Source organism: Cariama cristata, unplaced genomic scaffold, assembly GCF_000690535.1.
Source record: "Cariama cristata isolate BGI_N322 unplaced genomic scaffold, ASM69053v1 scaffold18744, whole genome shotgun sequence".
NCBI classification, from domain to species: Eukaryota; Metazoa; Chordata; class Aves; order Cariamiformes; family Cariamidae; genus Cariama; species Cariama cristata.
This window is the reverse complement of record NW_009611562.1, coordinates 1-18587: the sequence shown is the minus strand read 5'-3', so window position 1 is coordinate 18587 and position 18587 is coordinate 1. Positions and strand designations below refer to the sequence as shown.

At 43.4% G+C, this 18587-nt stretch overlaps 1 protein-coding gene across 1 annotated transcript in view; it reads right to left on the bottom strand.

The window, feature by feature from the left end:
• LAMA4 (laminin, alpha 4) overlaps positions 1-16132 on the bottom strand; it is a gene marked incomplete at its 5' end in the record, with an annotated part of 60360 nt that extends 44228 nt beyond the window's left edge. Inside the window, 6 exons of the mRNA XM_009698308.1 lie at positions 1138-1249; positions 5209-5319; positions 5459-5610; positions 6961-7056; positions 10745-10959; positions 16052-16132. Coding sequence (XP_009696610.1) covers positions 1138-1249; positions 5209-5319; positions 5459-5610; positions 6961-7056; positions 10745-10959; positions 16052-16132 — 767 coding nt within the window. The remainder of the gene's footprint in view (positions 1-1137; positions 1250-5208; positions 5320-5458; positions 5611-6960; positions 7057-10744; positions 10960-16051) is intronic.
• Between the last annotated feature and the right edge of the window lie 2455 nt (positions 16133-18587).

Genomic DNA, 18587 nt, shown 5'->3' with positions numbered 1-18587 from the left:
GACAGATGAGTAGGACACTGAGACAGTAGGTGACAGTTTGTCCCAACATTTTAACACAAAAAATCTCTTGGTTTCACTTTTTCCCTAATTTTGGGGGGTCTTCACCATCATGTTTACCTCTCCTACTGTGAAACAACATCACTGTAACCATTTCTGACCTCTGCACTACCCACACGGTTTACAGTTCTGCCTTTCACTTACTAGAAGCAGAGCTTGCTTTGTGGAAAAAGGCGGCAATGGGAATGCAGCTTTCCAATTCTGCTTCTGTATTTCAGAAAAAAAAAAGCCAAGAGGACAGCAGCTAATCTGTAATGCTCTGTAGATGTGTCTGGACCCAAATTCAATTGGAAATTCTGGTCAGATGAAGCAATAAGCAGCTTGAAAAGAAAATCACCACCCCTCCCACACTGACTGAGCTTGGGGACGCAGTAAGTTTACCAAATTATTTACTATTCAGTGTCCTTTTCTTTTTAAAAGCATCTGCATGAAGTTATATGAATTAGCACAATCCTACTCAGCAACAGTTTGCTAAAAGGCAAAAGCTGGATTTAAAGTAACACTGACTGGTACGATCACCAGAGTTAGTCACACCTGACTGACTGCCATGGGTTTGAAAGGGAAAGCACGATTTATAAAAAATCTGTCTAGCTGTTTATACGGCCTGCATTACTTGTCAGCAGGGTGGGAAGAGTGCACTTGCATGAATCTGCGGACAAGCGAGACACCGAGCGCTCTCCTGGCCCATCCTGGGCCTGTGTTTGTGGCTCCATCCAGCCCCAGTCTGATACGGACTCTTTTTTTTACCACACGTGCATATAAATACCTTGAGCAGCTATTCAAACAAACAAAGGCTGCAAGCTGAATTAGCTTGAAGTATTTAATGTAAACCTATTTACCATTATTTTGCTCTGTCAAAGACAGACGAAAGAAAGAGAAGCTCTTGTTCTGGGTGAGAAGTCAGCCCGTGGTGCTAGTTATCTTCTAAGAGAGACAAGTTTTTGTCGTGGCACTGCAAGCTGCAAGAGCATTATCTGTGGAGTGCTTTCCCAGAGTGCCCAGGTGCTATGACATTTTTTTACTGGAGGTTTCGTTAATACATGATTGAACCAGAGCTGAACCAGAAAGAAATCTATTTACCTCGAATGTTGTCCCTCGTATTACTGAGCTGCTGCACAAGCTGAGTAACACGGCTGTTGGTCTTCATGGTTTCCTTCTGTACCAGTAGGCCTTTGCTGGATGCTTCATTCCCCTAGGAATAAACCACGTGAGCTAGACATTAGATTTCTTTTCAGATCCATATGCATGTATGAGGATGACTAGTGCAAACATACATTTTGCTTTCCCCTGATGAACATGTGAAAGTCCATTTATCCAAAGCAGCGTGACCAGCAGGTCGAGGGAGGGGATTCTGCCCCTCTGCTCTGCTCTGGTGAGACCCCCCTGCAGTACTGCCTTCAGCTCTGGGGTCCTCAGCACAAGAAGGACATGGACCTGTTGGAGCGAGTCCAGAGGAGGCCACGAAGATGATCCAATGGCTGGAGCACCTCTGCTGTGAGGACAGGCTGGGAGAGTTGGGGTTGTTCAGCCTGGAGAAGAGAAGGCTCCGGGCAGACCTTAGAGCAGCCTTCCAGTACCTAAAGGGGCCGACAAGAAAGCTGGGGAGGGACTTTGTGATAGGACAAGGGGCAATGGCTTTAAACTGGAAGAGTGGTTTTAAACTGAAAGAGGGAACATTTAGAGAAGATATTAGGAAGAAATTCTTCCCGTTGAGGGTGGCGAGGCAGTGGCACAGGTTGCCCAGAGAAGCTGTGGCTGCCCCATCCCTGGGAGTGTTCAAGGCCAGGTTGGATGGGGCTGTGAGCAACCTGGTCTAGTGGAAGGTGTCCCTGCCCATGGCAGGGGGACTGGAACTGGATGGGCTTTAGGGTCCCTTCCAACCAAACCATTCTATGATTGTATGATATAAAGTGCTATTTACAGCGGTGTTTGAAGTGAAGGGCTGTCTTGTCAGTATTTTCAGAATTGCAGAATGAGAGATTAAAATCTGTCCCATATTTATTCACCATTTGCTGCAATCAAATTGCCATAAATTAGGTACAGTTGTAGAACTCCCATCTGCTGAGTTTTTTTCTGGCTCATTTTGCTGGGTATGGTGTTTCCTGAGTAAGCATATAGACTGAAGAATGAGATGTCAAACTCACAACCATTTGTAGATCAGTGTCTCCCTCAAGTGAGGTCTCTAGCTCTGCAACTTCTTAAAATTAAGAAAAAGGACAAGGTTTCAAAATACTCTGAAGAGCATAGCGACCCTCCTATACTGTATTATGTTGGAGGCTGGACTCTGCATTGTGTTGCCCTACATGTAAGGGAAAGGAAGAGTTATCATGTCATAGATAATCATCTTTCTGAGAAGGTCACTGACTTTGGGAGTCCTGAGATTTAATTTTCACTGGTATTTCTCAGAAAAGAGAAAAAAATATGGCTGCTATGCCATTGCTGTTTCCTGGACCGTGTGTGTGCGTGTGTGTACATGTAAATCCGCACCACTCGCTTGCCAGTGGTAAGATCTTTGGTTCACGGTCTTCATTGGGGCGGCATCAGTAAAACTTCCCAGTGTATAATTATTGTCTGGGTTTGGGGTGCCCTGACCCCTCATAAGCCAGAAGGTGTGTGGCTGTTGGAGTGCTCACTTCATGCTTGCTTAATCCTGCAAGAACCGCAGAGGATGCTGCTACCGTCCCCCAGCCCTGCACGGCTCAGCCGCAGCTTGGCTAGCAGTGACCCTGACCCACAAACACGGTGGTCACTTGGGGTTTGCGGGGCACCAGGTTGTGCCTGAAGGCAGGGCCAGGGCAGCCAGTGCCACCTAAATGGATAGGCAACCCAATAGAACACATGTAAGGGTTTATAGAAAGGTTTTAGTTTTATTTCTATTTACTTAGTGTTTTAGTCTTTGAAGGGCAAGCACCATGTTTTTTATTCTTGCTCCTTTATTGTTATCAGGGTTTCTTGTGGATGCTCTCTTGCTCAGCATCCCCACTTCATGCTTATTTTTAGCAACTTATTACTCTTTTTATACACATTTGCCTTTACATAATATTATTTCCTTGCCAAACTTCTCTTTAACTATTGAACACATGGGGAATTGCTGAGACAGATTTGCTGATTGCCATGAGATTGATGGGAAACACAGCATCATTAGTGAGGGGTGCTCTTAGGGACCCTCAAATTCCCACTGATGTACAGAGGCTCATCTGAAATTTTCTAAGGAGGGAAAGGTGCTCGCCTCCCCCAGGTCTCTGCCAAACATTCAGGGTTGAGCTACGTGCTGGTTTACTCCAAGCTCATCCCAAGCAGACTCAGGGAGTTACAGGTCACATTTACTCTTCTCATTTAGCAGGAGGATTTGCCTGTGGTTGGTGCATCCATCCTACCTTTGGGGTTTAGATCAGAATCGCAGCAACCCCTCAGACAGGGGGACGTGCACATGAAATGCTCTGAATGGAAGATGCGGCATATCTCTGCAAACCCCACTCAAGAGTTATTACTATCGTCTCCCTTCCACTATGAGAGTCTGGGGCCATGAGTTCCCTGCATCTACAAGCAATCATCACAAGTATTCACGTGGAAGAAGCATTAGAAATAACCAGGGAAAGAAGACCAGAGGAAACGCTGAATTTATTGGTTCAGGGAGAGTCAAACTGAGGAATGAGCTAAGAAATCCCCAGGTAGTACTGAAGATGACAAAACCATTATTATCCAGATTCACTACATATTCCTAGAAAAGATAATACCTTAATCATCCAACCGAGCAACTACATAGAGGGGGGACAGTAAGGCATGTGAGCTCTGCCGGAATTCCACAGGTACAGAGGTGTCTATGTGTGTGAGCTGATTTAATCAAACCTCTCTTGAACACAGGCATAGTCTGTGTAATTCTGCAGTGACCTTTCTGCTAAGTAAGTGCTGATTAAAACCACTCAAACCCAAAATTTCTCTTCCACCTCTCTATACAGTCCTCTCTCCTCTTCCTTTTTTTTTTTTTTTTTCCTCCTACTTGCTCCTGTATTTGAGTTTTAGTCTAAGGTATAATTTTAATTTGTCTTGTGAAGGAATTGGTAAGTGAATATAAGGTCAGGTACTTTGCAATAATAATGAAAAATACTCTAGTCCTACTACAGCTGTGCTTATCTCTGAGAATAACATAGAGTGATGTATCTCACTAATATATATATATCTTAGCGACAGAAAGATGTTTAATAACATCTCTTTAAAACAGAGAAGCAATTTTGAACCCTATTTCTTCTCTTAACATGTATCATATCAGTATTCTAGGGCGCAATGAAAATGTTATGTGAACTGAGAGCAGATAACCTTAATTTTATAGTCTGGCAATTGACTGTGGGTGCGACATTTATGATTACAGTTGGGTTAAAACATATCTTGACTACTGATCAGGCTCGAATCCCAGTGGGTACTTGAAAAACCTTTTAAGCTGGCAGTTTTTTAATGTATTTTGAAGTGTCTAATCGAGGCTAATTTAATTTTATGAGAGCATACATGTAAAATAGATAGTCAATCTGAATTAGTATAGTGTTGGTTATTTTGCTTAACTAGAAATCAAAATTTGAAACAGAAAGGTGGTGTGTCTATCTCAGACTCAACATGTTGTGCGGGGGCGCAGGTGGGAACTCGGATCCTGAGGGGAGGCTTATTGTGGCGGGTGACAAACCTCCGACCATGCTCAACAGGCTTTGGCCCTACATCCTTCCTTTTCTGGGAGGAAGACTTGATAGGTCATTTATGCTTTTAGTTCAGAGCTAAAGTGAAGTAGAAAGTTTAGACATAGAAACCAGAAAGTTCTCCCAACTGTCTTTCAGGACACTCCCACTCTTGTTTGATGAATCTAGAGGTTCAGACTAGATCTTAGGAAACATTTCTTTATCGAGAGGATGGTCAAACACTGGAACGGGCTTTGTAGAGAGGTGGTCGATGCCCCAAGCCTGTCAGTGTTTAAGACGCATTTCGACAATGCTGGTAATAATATGCTTTAACTTTTGGTCAGCCCTGAGGTGATCAGGCAGTTGGCCTAGATGATCATTGTAGATCCCTTCCAACTGGAACTGTTCTGTACTAACCTCTTACACCAGCATGCGAATATGACAAACTGCAAACCCTCAGAGCTCTGGCAGGAGGCTATAAACAAACCTGTTCCTCAAGTATTGCTGCCTCTCTCAGGAGATCATTCATTTCGTCTGCAGCATCATCAACCTGGGTGGTCCAGAGCACAGCATGGTTCTTTTTTTCAGACATTGCCGCCTGTGTGTCGGGGGAAAAAAATCAGTGCTTCTGAAAACAAATTATTTCTCTAGTGAGGGCAGAGATTGAAATTTACAGGAATGGAGTGGAAATTCATAGATTAAAATGACATTAAAAAAAATGTCATCAATGTTTGTACCTGGAGATGGGTGGTAGTGAGATTCAGGTCATTCAAGCGCTTTTGAGCTGCAACACCTGTAGAAATGCTCAGTAAAGTCGATTTGCTTTCATCGATAGCCAGAACTGCTAATCGGATGTCATCTGTCAAATCCCAAATACATTTATCGCAGCCTGATAAGAAAATAAAAGAGTGTCATTGTTCTTTAGTGTTTGTGTCCGTTAAGAGCAAATATCTTAAATTCATGTTCTAGTGCTCTTGCCCCATGGTGTTCCCTCTCTTTGTCTTCGATGGATCCTGATGGATCCCCTGATGGATCCCCATTTTTCTTTCACTTTCATCCGCGCCCTTCCAAGGTCCCAGAGTACAGTTGTGGTGCTTCCAGCAGAGCAGCACCAGCTGGGACTGCTCCGAGGGGCTGCTGCAGCAGCTCCTGATCAACAGGGAGAGGGAGCGAGAGGAGATATTGCCTGGCTGTTCCCGAGAGGCTCTGCGTGTTTGTGACCCGAAGAACGACAGATAAGGGTCAAAAAAACAACTTCATTTTGTCAGAACCCAAAACTCTGTATTTAAAATTTAGTGGTATGAGAAGTAAGGATGTCCAGCAGATGGGCTCTTGGCTGCCTATATGATTAGGAAGGCAACTTCTAAAAACACAGTTATAATATGTTTGGAATACGCTTGCGCAGAACTATATCCTTGTCCCTGCTGAATGCTTGCAAGACCACCTTGTTTTTAGTGACACTGGTGCCACCAGTAAATGCAAGACAGGTGAACGTGAAACACAGATTCCTACAGAAGCTTTTGCTTGGTATTATATAGTCTGTATTCTTGATAGCATCATCTCCCAAATGTTTTCCTTCTGGTTGCACTTCCAGGCACATGACCCCTCTTCTTGGGAGTCACTTTAGGAACCCACATGTGCTACACATTATACTACAGGCATAATTATACTAACATTAAAAAAAAAAGTCAGTGGTTACCAATAGTTACAACATAGTGCTTTTGGAAACCCCCCAGGCTTCCTATTATTAGAATAGGGGAGATGACAGTGGAAAAGCAATTGACTGATGGACTGATGGATATATGTCAAATTGTCAACAATTATATTGTTGACAATTTATATTAGATGTACAACTAGAAAACCGGAAATTACGTGCAAGATGGCACAGATAAGGTTGTGATGGCAGTTTTTAGAGCCAGAATATTATTTTGCAGGCACTGTATCTCAAAGTCTATAGAAGTGGCTTTGGTGATACTTCTCTACTGCTCTGCAGTTTGTACCTAAACGTTCAGTCTCTGTCACAGAGGTGGACATCTGCAGGTACTCAGTCAAACAAGTGGGAACATGTTTAAATACTCAGTCAGTGGGGCACTGTGAATATTCACACATTTAAGTGCTCTGTGGGACCAAGGTCAAAGTGCTGAGCCCACTGGAGAACCGAAGGTTTAAGTTAGTATTTGTAAGCATCTAAATACAAGAGCGATGTTAATTTGTGGTGTTCTCATGATAATCTTCTTACTGATGGTTGGGCAGTCTGTGCCAGTAAACACTTCAGGACTGTCTGCGAGGCATTCTCCAGTCTGGCTGTCACACATTCTCCCTCCGCAGTTACATTCTGGGGGAAAAAGGAAGGATTTGTGAAAGAAGAATCTTCAAAATGTATGACTCACTTTCCCCTCCCAAGACTAGTGAAATGATTGCATGTAGGATTGTGCGTGGATAGTCAAACCAAAATCAAGGACTTCTTGGACTGATTTTTCCTTCCAGATGTAGAAAAGGATGTTTTTTGCACTGCAGTTGAATTGGACCAGATAAAATATAAGGTGGGAAGCGGAACCAGAAAACCACTGCTGAAACGACTTGTTCAGAGCTTCCCGGCTGGTGGCAGGCAGGGGCAGCCAGGCCAGAGTTGCCCAGCTGGGCCATTGCACATCACACATCAACGGCAGTGTTGAGGAGACCGGCTAGGAAGAGCCATACAACTAAAGTTAATTATTAGTTACAAATCTCTCCACAGCCCTGTGGAATTTATCAATGCTGTGTCAGGCTGCTGCTAAGTAAGCTTTCCAGTTATCAGGGATTGATAGTGGACTCCAATTCCATCATCAGCTTGAGCATATCAAAAAGTAAATATCTCCTACCATTTACAGTGAAGAATAAATGAGGTTTTACATTTTTTTAAACTTTAGTAAGCTACATTTTTATTGCCAGCATAAGTGGCTTTTTAAAAAGTGTAATTTTTAATCTAAAGTGTTTCTTTCAGGGTTTAATTGGCCCTTTAAAATATATTATTTTAAAGATTAAAAGACTCTTGGAACACTTTGATAGAATAACAAAAACTCAAGCAAAACATGAGAACAGCAGCGACTTATCTAGAATTCATTTTGCTCTTGTGATGCATGGTTTCAGCAGAATTTTATATAACAAAATTGTTTACTGCCATTTTATTGCAGCCCATTCATTGCTCTTTATGAATTACCCTTGTATTTACATTCCACATTACACGTTCGAGGAATTATCAGGGAAAATGTGTAATACAGCTTCAAAGTCAACACAATGCACTAATGCAGGAATAATTCTTTGTAAATGAACCAGTGTTAGTAGAAATACTCAGTTTTTGTGCTAATGCAAGAGCAGAATTTGGTTGTGAGTTTTGTGGTGCAATCAATATTTTGACCTCACCACAGTCTGTATGAATTGGGTGCCTCCCAGCTTTTGGATCTACAGTTTTTTGTAATTTGTTATTTCTTTTGTTAAGTAGTAAAAGCAAAGTCTCAGTTGAAAAAGATTTCTCTTTACCTATATCACAGGATCTAGGCTGTCCCTAGGTGGCGAGACTACAGTTACAAGATTAAAATTTGAATGAGATTGGTGCTCAAGAAAATCAAATTATATCTTCTTATTTAAATGGATAACTCAATTTGCTACACAAATACTTATACTAAATTAATTTCAAAAGCAGTCCTGACAATTTTTCATCTGCTTGTTTAGGAGGTACCACAGTTTTAGTAGGGAATTAAGACTGTCAATGCTACTGTGGCTTACTGGTGCAGAAAACGTCTAAATTTACCTTTATTTCTGAGGGACATTTGTGGAAATCTTTGACGTGTGGCTAAAGGACATGCGTTTAAAAATGTATTGAAAAGAAGCTGAAAACTACTGTCCACAGCTACACAGATTTTGTCTTTTTCTCAAAAGAAAAGAAGGTGATCTTAGCTGGATAGAGCTGTTTGCTCATTTAGTTCTCTTGCGTTTTTTTTGCTCTATATACCCTTTGAGGTGCTCTGTGGAAACCATGTACGCAGACTCTCTTGTTTCTTATGCTAGTTTCTCTTCTGTATTGTAGTATTTTAAAGAAGGCATTTACCTTATTTCAGAGTCAATATTTTTCTAAATAAGAGTTCCTAATTGCTCCAAAATGCCAAACAAAGTATAAGCTAGCCTTGTAAACTACGCGAATAGTTTGGATGTCATGGATGTATTGAGTGGTGCACACAAACTATGCGGTACTGTCAAGTACAGCACATTGTGGTGGTCAGCAGAAATGAAGATGAAATGAGAAATGTGTAATTCTCTGAAACATAACGCTTCAAAATCAGGATCTTCTAGAGTCAAGTACAAGATTAAATTCACTCCTAAATAGAGAAAAGCTGTGCCTCTCACAACATACTCAAGTGCCCAGGCACTTTATATTTTTAGCAAAGATCAAACGCTACAAGGAAATCTGCTAATGAAGAGAATTACCACGCTGATTTATAGTCTGCATGAAAAACCTGTATAGAGAAGTCCTGTGCACCATGAAATCCTACGTAAACTGTACTTCAGAGGTATTAGAAGCATTCTGCAAGGTTTGCTTTTGCAACCTCAAAATCACAGAGATGCTGAGTTTCAGGCATGCCTTGGGTGCCTAAATCCAGGCAGGGGGTGAGTTTTGGGGCACACTGTTCCCTACAGCCGCTCTCTTTCTGACTGGGTTGGATACCTGGGATCGGCTTTTGGGATTGCTGTGTGTGAACACCATCTCTCTCTGTTCAGCATAAATGGAATTTAAGGATATGATTTAGCGGTGTGAATTACGTCCTGGAGATGGAGGCTCAGCTTCTAGCTGTCACTGGAACATAAAATGAGAAGGGACCACCAGTGGCATCAAACGTGGTCCCCTACAAGTGAAGACAGCAGCACAAAGGGCACTTGAGTACAGAGCATCCTCACAACCTCCATCCCACGGCTCCTAAAACACATCTTAGCACTTTATAGTGAGCTAGTAAAAAGCAAAGTCCAAGTGTACAGTGAGTTGCAAGAAGGACATAGGTTTGGTCAAGACATTGCGAAGGCCCTGAGGCCTGTAGCTCTGTCCCTTGGGATCCTGGAGAGCTTCAGAGGTGTGGGTTGGATGCGTGCTTTGACTGTGTCTTATGTTGGAGCCTGGTTGAGAGCTAGGAGTGATCCACCTCCTCCATTTGTGTTCTGGCCCTTGAGGGAAGGACCCTGGCAAAGAGGTTGGGAGGGAGCCCCAGGGTCCTTGCTCTGAGCACCTGCATTTTGCCTTCAGCAGTGGCTGTTCCTCGGTGCTTTGAAAGAGGATGTAATATTGTCTCCCAGAGCCAAAGCAAGGACAAAAGATATGAGACCAAAGTTCTACTTGGATTGAACTCCATGTAAATTAGGACAATAATTACATTAGAGGACGTAAGCCTCTGTGGCCCCTCTGTGTTGGTATGTTTTGGTAAGTTCCTCTGGTTAGCACTTTAACAGACACTGAAATTACAGGCATCTCTGGTGTGGAAATACAATAACCAGCAAGATTACAGAGACACCTGGGAAATGCAGAATACATTACCAGTGTGAAAACTTGCAGAAACTGAGCAGGGATTGGGTCAGGACAGGAAGGACAATCTTGTTCCCATAAAAAAATGCTTTAAGTGCCATCAGTCTGAGCGGTTATGCTGGGCAGCGTGTGGCGTGAACAAACATAAAGGTGATGTCTCTGCCCGAAGGAAGCTTAGAGACCCTTATTTAAAACAAGATGCAGGACACAATAGTGCCTGCATTCATCCTGCCCGGGCATTTGAGATGTTGGAGTCTGGGGTCTGTGACTTCCTCGTGTTTTGGTGCCTGGGATGATTCAACTGAACAGACATCCCAATCATCCCGCCAGGCAGGCGGCCGGGAGCACCCCCTGCCTCCCAGGGCCCCTGGTGTCTGATGGCGGATTCAGACATCTCTGATCTCTGGGGGGTCGTCCGCAGACAACGCTGTGCTGCGTTTTGCCCGGCTCTGCTATACAAAACTGTAGACAATACCTGTACAGTTCTTAGCGAATCTGGCATCCCCATAGTAACCCGGAGCACATCGTTCGCACTTGAAACCGGTGGTGTTGCGCAGGCAGTTGCGACACTGGCCGGTCACTTCATCGCAGTCTTCAAAAATGAGGTTTGGGTCCGAGTTGCCGCTGCAGTCACATTTTTTACAAGTGCTTCCAATTAGCAAAGGGTTCCCGTAGTAACCAGGGGCACACCTGAAAGGAAGAGCGAGCCCAGCGATGAGGAGCAGTGACATTCCAATCTGCAGTACCGTTTTTTTATCTGACCTTATTTATGTCCCCAGGAATTGGTGACGGACTGCAGCTACTAGCGGACAGAAGGTAAATTAGGAGCTGTATTCCTGTGCTCTAGTCTCAATCTGTACAGTTACACATTTTTCCCTTCTTGAACACTCCTGGTATCTCAATCATACCAGTCTCCTTTATTTTTTTTGGTGTGTCTTTAGCAGATTTGTTCCCCATTGTTTTAAAATCTTTAACAGAATGACCTTGGCAGAGAGGCAGCTTTAGTGTTTGTTTTGGTCTCTTTCAGCTTTGGATCTCACCAACTATATTGTGTGACATAGGAAATGGGGGTGGGAGACTGCATTTCATGATGCTGAAACTCAGAGGAAGTTCAGACCTTATTTCCATTATAACGCATTTAACAAAGTACTGACCAGGACAGTCTGATATAAATGCTTCTATGGGGAGGCATCAGGATGGTTTCTGGTTTTTGCAAAACAGAACAGGCAGTGAGCCAGCCCCCATTTTTCAGATGGGGTCAATGTTAGCCTGCTGGCTGAGGGCCAGCGGGAGGGGAGGATTCCTCTGTTCGTTTGCAGAGGGAGAGAGGGAGGTGGAAGGCCTGAAATGAGTCCAAATTGCTTTTCAGGTCTTGTCACGTTTGGGAAGCCTTTCAGTTGAAAACTTACTGCATTTTAGAATGGAAGAGATGTTGAAACTGTAGTGGTTTTTGAAAGTCTGGACAAACTAGCGATACGTAACATTCCTGGGTGACTAGTGTCCCTAAGCTAAGACAACAGGTGATAGATTTGGTGTCATCATTTGGAAAGAAAGGAGAGGGTCTCAGTTAAAGGCGTTTCTACCCGTAGCAGGCAGTGTGCTGAATCCTGCAAGCTAGAGGAACTTTTGCAAAACAGCCAGTGAGGCGAACAGAGCCAGCCGCGGTGGGGGCACGGAGCGGCTGGCGGGAGCAAATCCTCCAGCAAGGGCTTGGCTGGAGGAGCTGGGAGTGAAGGATTACTGCGGGGAGGGGGATGACGAGCGGGTGTAGCAATTACTGACTGAAGAAATGGGAGGATTGAATAGTTGTTGCAGTGATTTAGGTAAGGAGTAGTTACTGTAGTTCATCCTGTTTTATCACCCTGCTGTCCTTGTCTTTTCTCCCATCCATAGTGTCCTGTTTTAAGATGCTGTTTGTTCTGCTCTTTGTGGGGGAAAAGGGTGAACTCTCAGGCAGTTTAGTTTAACTTTCCCAGGTTCTGGCTGGGGACCTGAGCTGAGGTCTGTTGTCTCCTAAAATCTGAACGTAGTCAAATCCAGGTTCTGCTATGTCTGAACGTTGAAAAAGTGGGAGATCTGATAAGAGCTTCCAGTTTTGATCTGTTCTTACATTTTTGTTCTGCTCTTTGTGGGGGAAAAGGGTGAACTCTCAGGCAGTTTAGTTTAACTTTCCCAGGTTCTGGCTGGGGACCTGAGCTGAGGTCTGTTGTCTCCTAAAATCTGAACGTAGTCAAATCCAGGTTCTGCTATGTCTGAACGTTGAAAAAGTGGGAGATCTGATAAGAGCTTCCAGTTTTGATCTGTTCTTACATTTGCTGATTATTTTTTTTTTTAATAAAGAAAGTAATTTCCTCAACACTGCTTTGTTCATGTTCCAGCCCTGCACCCCCACAGTAAAAACACATAAAATTTTGAGCATCTTAATATAAACCACTTGGCTGCCTCAAATGCTGCTTTTGCCAATGACAAAGACTCTGTTTGTCTCTTTGCAGCCCTGCTGGAATCTTTGGCGCAGATCTTATCATTTGGGTGACCCAGATGTAAAGAATAAAAGTGTGACCTGGAGTTCCGTGCACCCCTCGAGGAACTGTGAATGCGACCCTGAGCGCAGTGTGATTTAACTGGCTGTGGTGGAGTCACTCGCCATTCCCATGGGAGTTAGAGCAGGCAGTGATGGGTAATGCTACTATTTAGTCATGCCAAAAGTCTTGCTATAATTTTCTAATATCTCAGCCAATGTGAGAGTGTAGTGTTTTCCCATATTTCAGAATTGCAGTATGTTTATGAAGTTTGACCAAGAAAAAAAACCCTCTGTGTTTTTTTAAAAAAATCTGTAGAAACATTTGATTTTTCTGAATTCTCAAGATCTTGCAGAGTTGCTTTTCAATTTTCTGTAGTTAGATATTTTCCAAATGATTGTCTGTCTAATGTGGCCACCGGGTCACAGAAGCCCTGAGCAGTGCTGGGGCCAGACCAGCGTTTTGCTTACTGCTATCCAGCTCTGGCTTCCAGCCAGCATCTACCGAAGACTGCGTGCTGTTCCCATCAGGCCCACAACGTCTGCCCTCTCATCAGGACAAGGTGATTTTTTTTCTCCTTTTCTGAAATACGCCATTCAGTTCACTTGCCAGAAATGTAGTGGACAGTTCCTCACATCCTGACAGATACATTTCGTAGGTGCTGCTTTTTATGACCGCCTGACTCACTTTTATTAGCCATATCTCCTCATCTGGAGTAGCTGTCTAAAACAAATAGAAACTTTTAGAGCTGAAAATAAATGTGTCACCTTCACTTTCCCCTTTCCTTTGCCACTCAGTGCATCTCACAGGGCTGAAGTGGCCTCTTTTGAATAGTTGCTAGCACGTGAGAAGAGCAGAGGCTGCTGGATGGAAACATACTGCTCCACCTCTGCACATTATGGCCTCAAAAAGTAGAGGCCTGCGGTAAGTGTCTTTTCCTCTGTTGTATCAATAAATGGCTCTTTGTTGCTAACAAAGAATATTTCCTCTATCCTCTTCCTATATCTTTGTTTTATTTTACAGCTGTGTTTGCTTCCTGTAATTACTGGTGGGTAAGAAATTAGCTTCCTCTTCGCTGGCAATGCCAAAAGAACCTTTTTTGTCTATTCACTTTGAACACTAAAGTATCATTTGTTCAGTTATCTCTTCTAACATTTAGGCATTAACAAAACCTGGATTTCATCCGCTACCACCTTTATGCCTTATTGCTGAAGTCCAGGAGCAAAATTATTCATTCCTAAATTTCGAATTGGGACGCTGGTTTTCTCAGTTTCGGCAAAGACCTCTGTGATTTCACAACGTGCTGGCAAACATAAACTGGAGAGGTTTGTACCAAGCCCCTGGAGCAGCACGAGAAAGCTTTCTGCACGAACGCCAGAGGAAATGGGGCAGATATTGCCTCCTGGCATGCTGCCCTGCAGATCCCACGCTGTTCAACGTCCTCCCGTGGCAGGGGGTCCAGCAGCTCCCTGCCCCGCAGCACCCAGCACCGACCCTGGCACAGAGCTGGGCGGGAGAGCGGTGAGCAGGACGTGGCCCTCCTCTCCTTGGGGACACAAGCTGCTCTTCGGGCTGCAGGGAGGGACAGGGGCAATGCCCTTCTCACTTGGATCCCCCAGGGCAGCGGGAGCAGGGAGGGCTGGCAGTGCCCAGCAGCACTGTGCCTATGCCGGGCAGGGATTTGCTTTTTAGCAAGCAGACAGGGGCAAGCAATGCATTTCTCGTCAGTCTTTGAAATGCTTTTTGTCTTTTCTGACACAAATGGGAGTAGGACCAGGAGCCTAGCAGAAGGCAAGTCCCGTTTGTCACTGCTTGCCGCTTACCCCAGCAGTTAGTGAAGGACTGAACACGGTGGCCAGGACAGGCTGCTTTCTGTAGCTTTGTCTAACCCATCTACACAGCTTTGCCTTCCTTGAGCCAGATGCACTGTGTCAGGCTGGGTAGTGGCTATTAGAAAAAAAAGCTGATGCTGTTTTCTGCTGTTACCAGGCATCTGCTACTCATTTCATAGGATTTGAATTGCTTGTAGTCTAGGCTGACATTTTAATAACCATTAAGAAACCTCACTGACCTTTTAAGTGTCTGCATTATCCTTTGTGTATAAATCTGACATTTTGGAAGAACAAAAGAATACAGCCATAGGCTTGGAAACAAGGGTGGGTTTTTTTATTTTTGTGCCATCTGTCTAAAGGGCTTTCGCTATTGCTGTCACCATGTTAGTGATGCGGAGGTAATATGTTGATGTTTTTGCATCATCTGTAAGGGCAAAAGCCTTCCCTCTTTTTTTCATCTTACCTTTTTCATATTGATTTCTCTTTGCATCTTAAGCATCCCCTTTCTCCCTTCTCTGATAGTTACGTTAAGTATCATTCGAATTCAGGACGTGCCCATTAATGACAGTGGACTGAAGTCTTAAATACTTCAGGGGCTTTAAGGAAGAGCAAACTGAGGTGCTCAGGAAGCCAGGGTCTGAGCCATGCTCTACCCCTCTAACCCTGGCGTTAGAGCTGTTTTAATTTATTGGCTGCTCAAGGAGAATTTCTGAATTATAATCAGGCCTCTGACATTCATTGAAACATCACCCATGTATGTTTGTAGAGAGTAAGATGGCCCTTTACGAGATAGGAGAATAAGTTATGTTTCCATTGTATAGCTCCACTTATTTGTGTACTTTGTTATTTAGGGGATATTTACTGGAAATTGTTTATGGGCATAAGGGAAAGTTGAAAAGCAGCACTGGCCTATGGTTGTTTGCTTGACTTCATTGAATTATGTCTGTGAAGTACATTTAAAATTTAACTAAAAAAGCTGCATCTACTCATTAAGAATTTGAGTAGATAATGGATTTTCTCCTTTGCTTTTGAAAAATTTATTTGGTAGAAGCCTGCTATGTGTTTTAGAGTGGTGAGTTGCAAGAGGCATCTATGTGGTGCTTATTTTTCACTTCAGCTGCTGTTTCTGATTTGTATTTTGTATTTTGATTTGTAAATTGTATTCCTTTTAGGAATATCACCACATGAAGGTACACAAAGTGCAAGAACTGGACCAAAATAAATCCAAGGTAAATGTTTGTCTTACCCTGATAGGTCTCCACTGCAAGTTCTTATGGTTTTTAGTAGGAACTGAATGAGATCCTTTAACAGACATGATTCAACCTGATGAAAACACATGCACAAGATTTCTCCCCCACATGGGGAAGATTCCCTCAAAGACTTTGGGACTTCAGCATTGTTGACCAGTAAGTCATCCTGTTAGTTTCTTACCTTTCACAGTTGGGTCCTGCATAGTTTTCCTTACAGATGCAGCGCACACTTCCACTTTTTCTGTAACAGGAGACTGCAAAGCTGGAATTTCATTAGAATGAATAGTTAGAATAGCAGGCAATGGCAAACACTCGGGAGTATTTATTTATTATGTTATGGACATTTACTGTCAGTGTGAGCTCTGACCCTTGGTTACTCATTGCTGAATAGGTATTCCTAAGCTCAGTATGTTACTCACATTATACCCCTTGTTTAGTCTTTTTAATCAGCGTAAAAAGCACTAATTAGTATATAGCACTATGGAGCTATATAAGTACAGATACCTATAAGTTCTTGTCTTGCAGTGTAGAACAGACACACCTGCAGGTTTTGATAGCACATTTTAGATAAGAGACTTGGGCTAAACGTGTATGTCATGCAAAGCTGATTGCTTCCTGTCTCTTACTGTAAGGGGTAAAATATTGCTTATGAAAGACACTGCAGTGAGCACTTCAGGAACTGAGATTCTGGAATGGGTGCAGCAGTTTCCTATGCAAATCCTACAGTTTTCTTCAAATCCAATCTGGAAGTATCGAGTGGTGAAAACTGACCTCAGAGATGCCATCCTCTTTTACGGTAACCCAGGCTGCCCTACCATCTCTCTGAGTAAGCTGGAAAGAGTCTGGGGCCTCTTCTGAGACCAGCATGCCGTGTTGTGATACCGATTGCAGTAAGGACTTGGGCTGTAATTTTCACTGCCATGATTCTACATCATAGATTCCTTTGCTTTCTTATGTTTTCAGGATTTAACAAATGTTTAACTAAAGATGAGACCCCAGGAACCAGCAGCAGCCAGATGTGGAAAGCGCAAGTTGTATACACTTGAAACACAGTGATGGACATGGCTTAAATACATTTGCAGGAAAAAGACATACAGTCCTGAAGATGTTTCCAGTTAGTCTGCAATATGTGTGAGTAAATTCCTGCCAGTACTGGAATGTGCCCAGAGTAGTGGGTGGCAGCAGGTCCAGCTGCAGGCCCCTGGTTGCTAAAACGCAAGTCCTGAGACGTATGGTGCTGGGCAGCTGTGGCCAGGCTGCATCCCTTCCACACAGAGGGACAAAAGGCTTGGAGCGATGGGAAAGAGCATGATGCACACACTGCTTGTTCCAGGAATGAGCAGCACTGAAAGGTGACAAGTATTCCAGCATAATTTCAGTTCCCACAAGTGTTTCTCAGCTGGTTGGACAACCAGGGTCAAATAAGTCTGTGTCTGGATCTCCGCTGTCTCAGAACATTTCGTATAACCAGAGAGAACATAAAATTAGATTCTTCTCACAGAATTCATAAATTAACTTCTGTAAAGCTTTTATGAGAACATATTGAGAAAATCATAACAGTTTAGCTGGCAGCTTTCCTCTCCTTTTACAGAGGCTAATTCCTTCATGTAGTTGAAAAAACCACACTGTGGATTTAAGATATGACATTAGACTGAAACCTTCCTGAAGTTTTATGTTTTTTGTGATCTTTTGGGGAAAAAAGTTTGTATAATTCCCTCAGGTTTGAAAAGAATTAACATCTGCTGGACTGTGAAGCAATCTTCATCCTTCTTTTTTAATTCCAAAGAGATGACATTATACTTCATGTGTAATGTCCAAAAGTTATTCCAAAATGTCCCAGGATAGCAGACATGAAGATACTCTAGTCAGAAAATCTAGAGGCACACAGATGAATCCCAAGAAAAAATATATCTGATGAGTCTGTCAGTTTACAGATTTGGTCACTTTGTCTAACTATTATGAATTCACTGGCTATTTCCAAAGTAAAACAGAGTACAGACCAACATCTTTTGGGTGTTCTTTATTTAAGGCTTTTAATGCTTCTCTGCTTTCTGGTGAGGTTACTGTTTTGCCTTAGTATAAATGGAGTAGGATTAATGGAGGAAAAAAAAAAAGGAAGAAAGGTTGTTCTTTGAATTTAGTTATGCAAGGCTGAATGTTGCTGAGTCATTACCGTTTGCCTGTCCCAGCCCCAGCTATTGCTGTGGTCAGGTCTCTCTCACGCAAGAAGCTGAACAGGCGGTTTCTTCATGGTATTTAAGTAGGGGTATGAGGCAAATTTGGATCAAATATTCCTTGAACTATTGCCGTCAGGACTTTTCTGAGGGAAAATCTTGAAAAACGGAAGTGGATTTTTACTGAGGTGGTTTTAAAGGAGTAACGTATCACAGAACATAGAATATCCTGAGATGGAAGGGACCCACGAGGACCATCAAGTCCAGCTCCTATATTACTGCTAATGCTGAGGCATCTGCATTCAGGCTCCTTGCAACTTTTGTTCTCCCTTCCCAATCTCACGCTGCTGGCCTTCTGGGTTCAGGGCTTCCTTATCTCTAGCGGTCTGGAACAGGAGAGGCGTTATGTCCCCAGCAGAGGAGGGCTGAGGAGCGCGCTGAGGCGGGGAATGCTCCTTGGCCTCTGTGCCCATCTCCTGGCAGAGATCACCTGTACCTGGGGTCCCTGCTCGTCCCACCGCACCGGGCCCTGCTGGGCCGGCC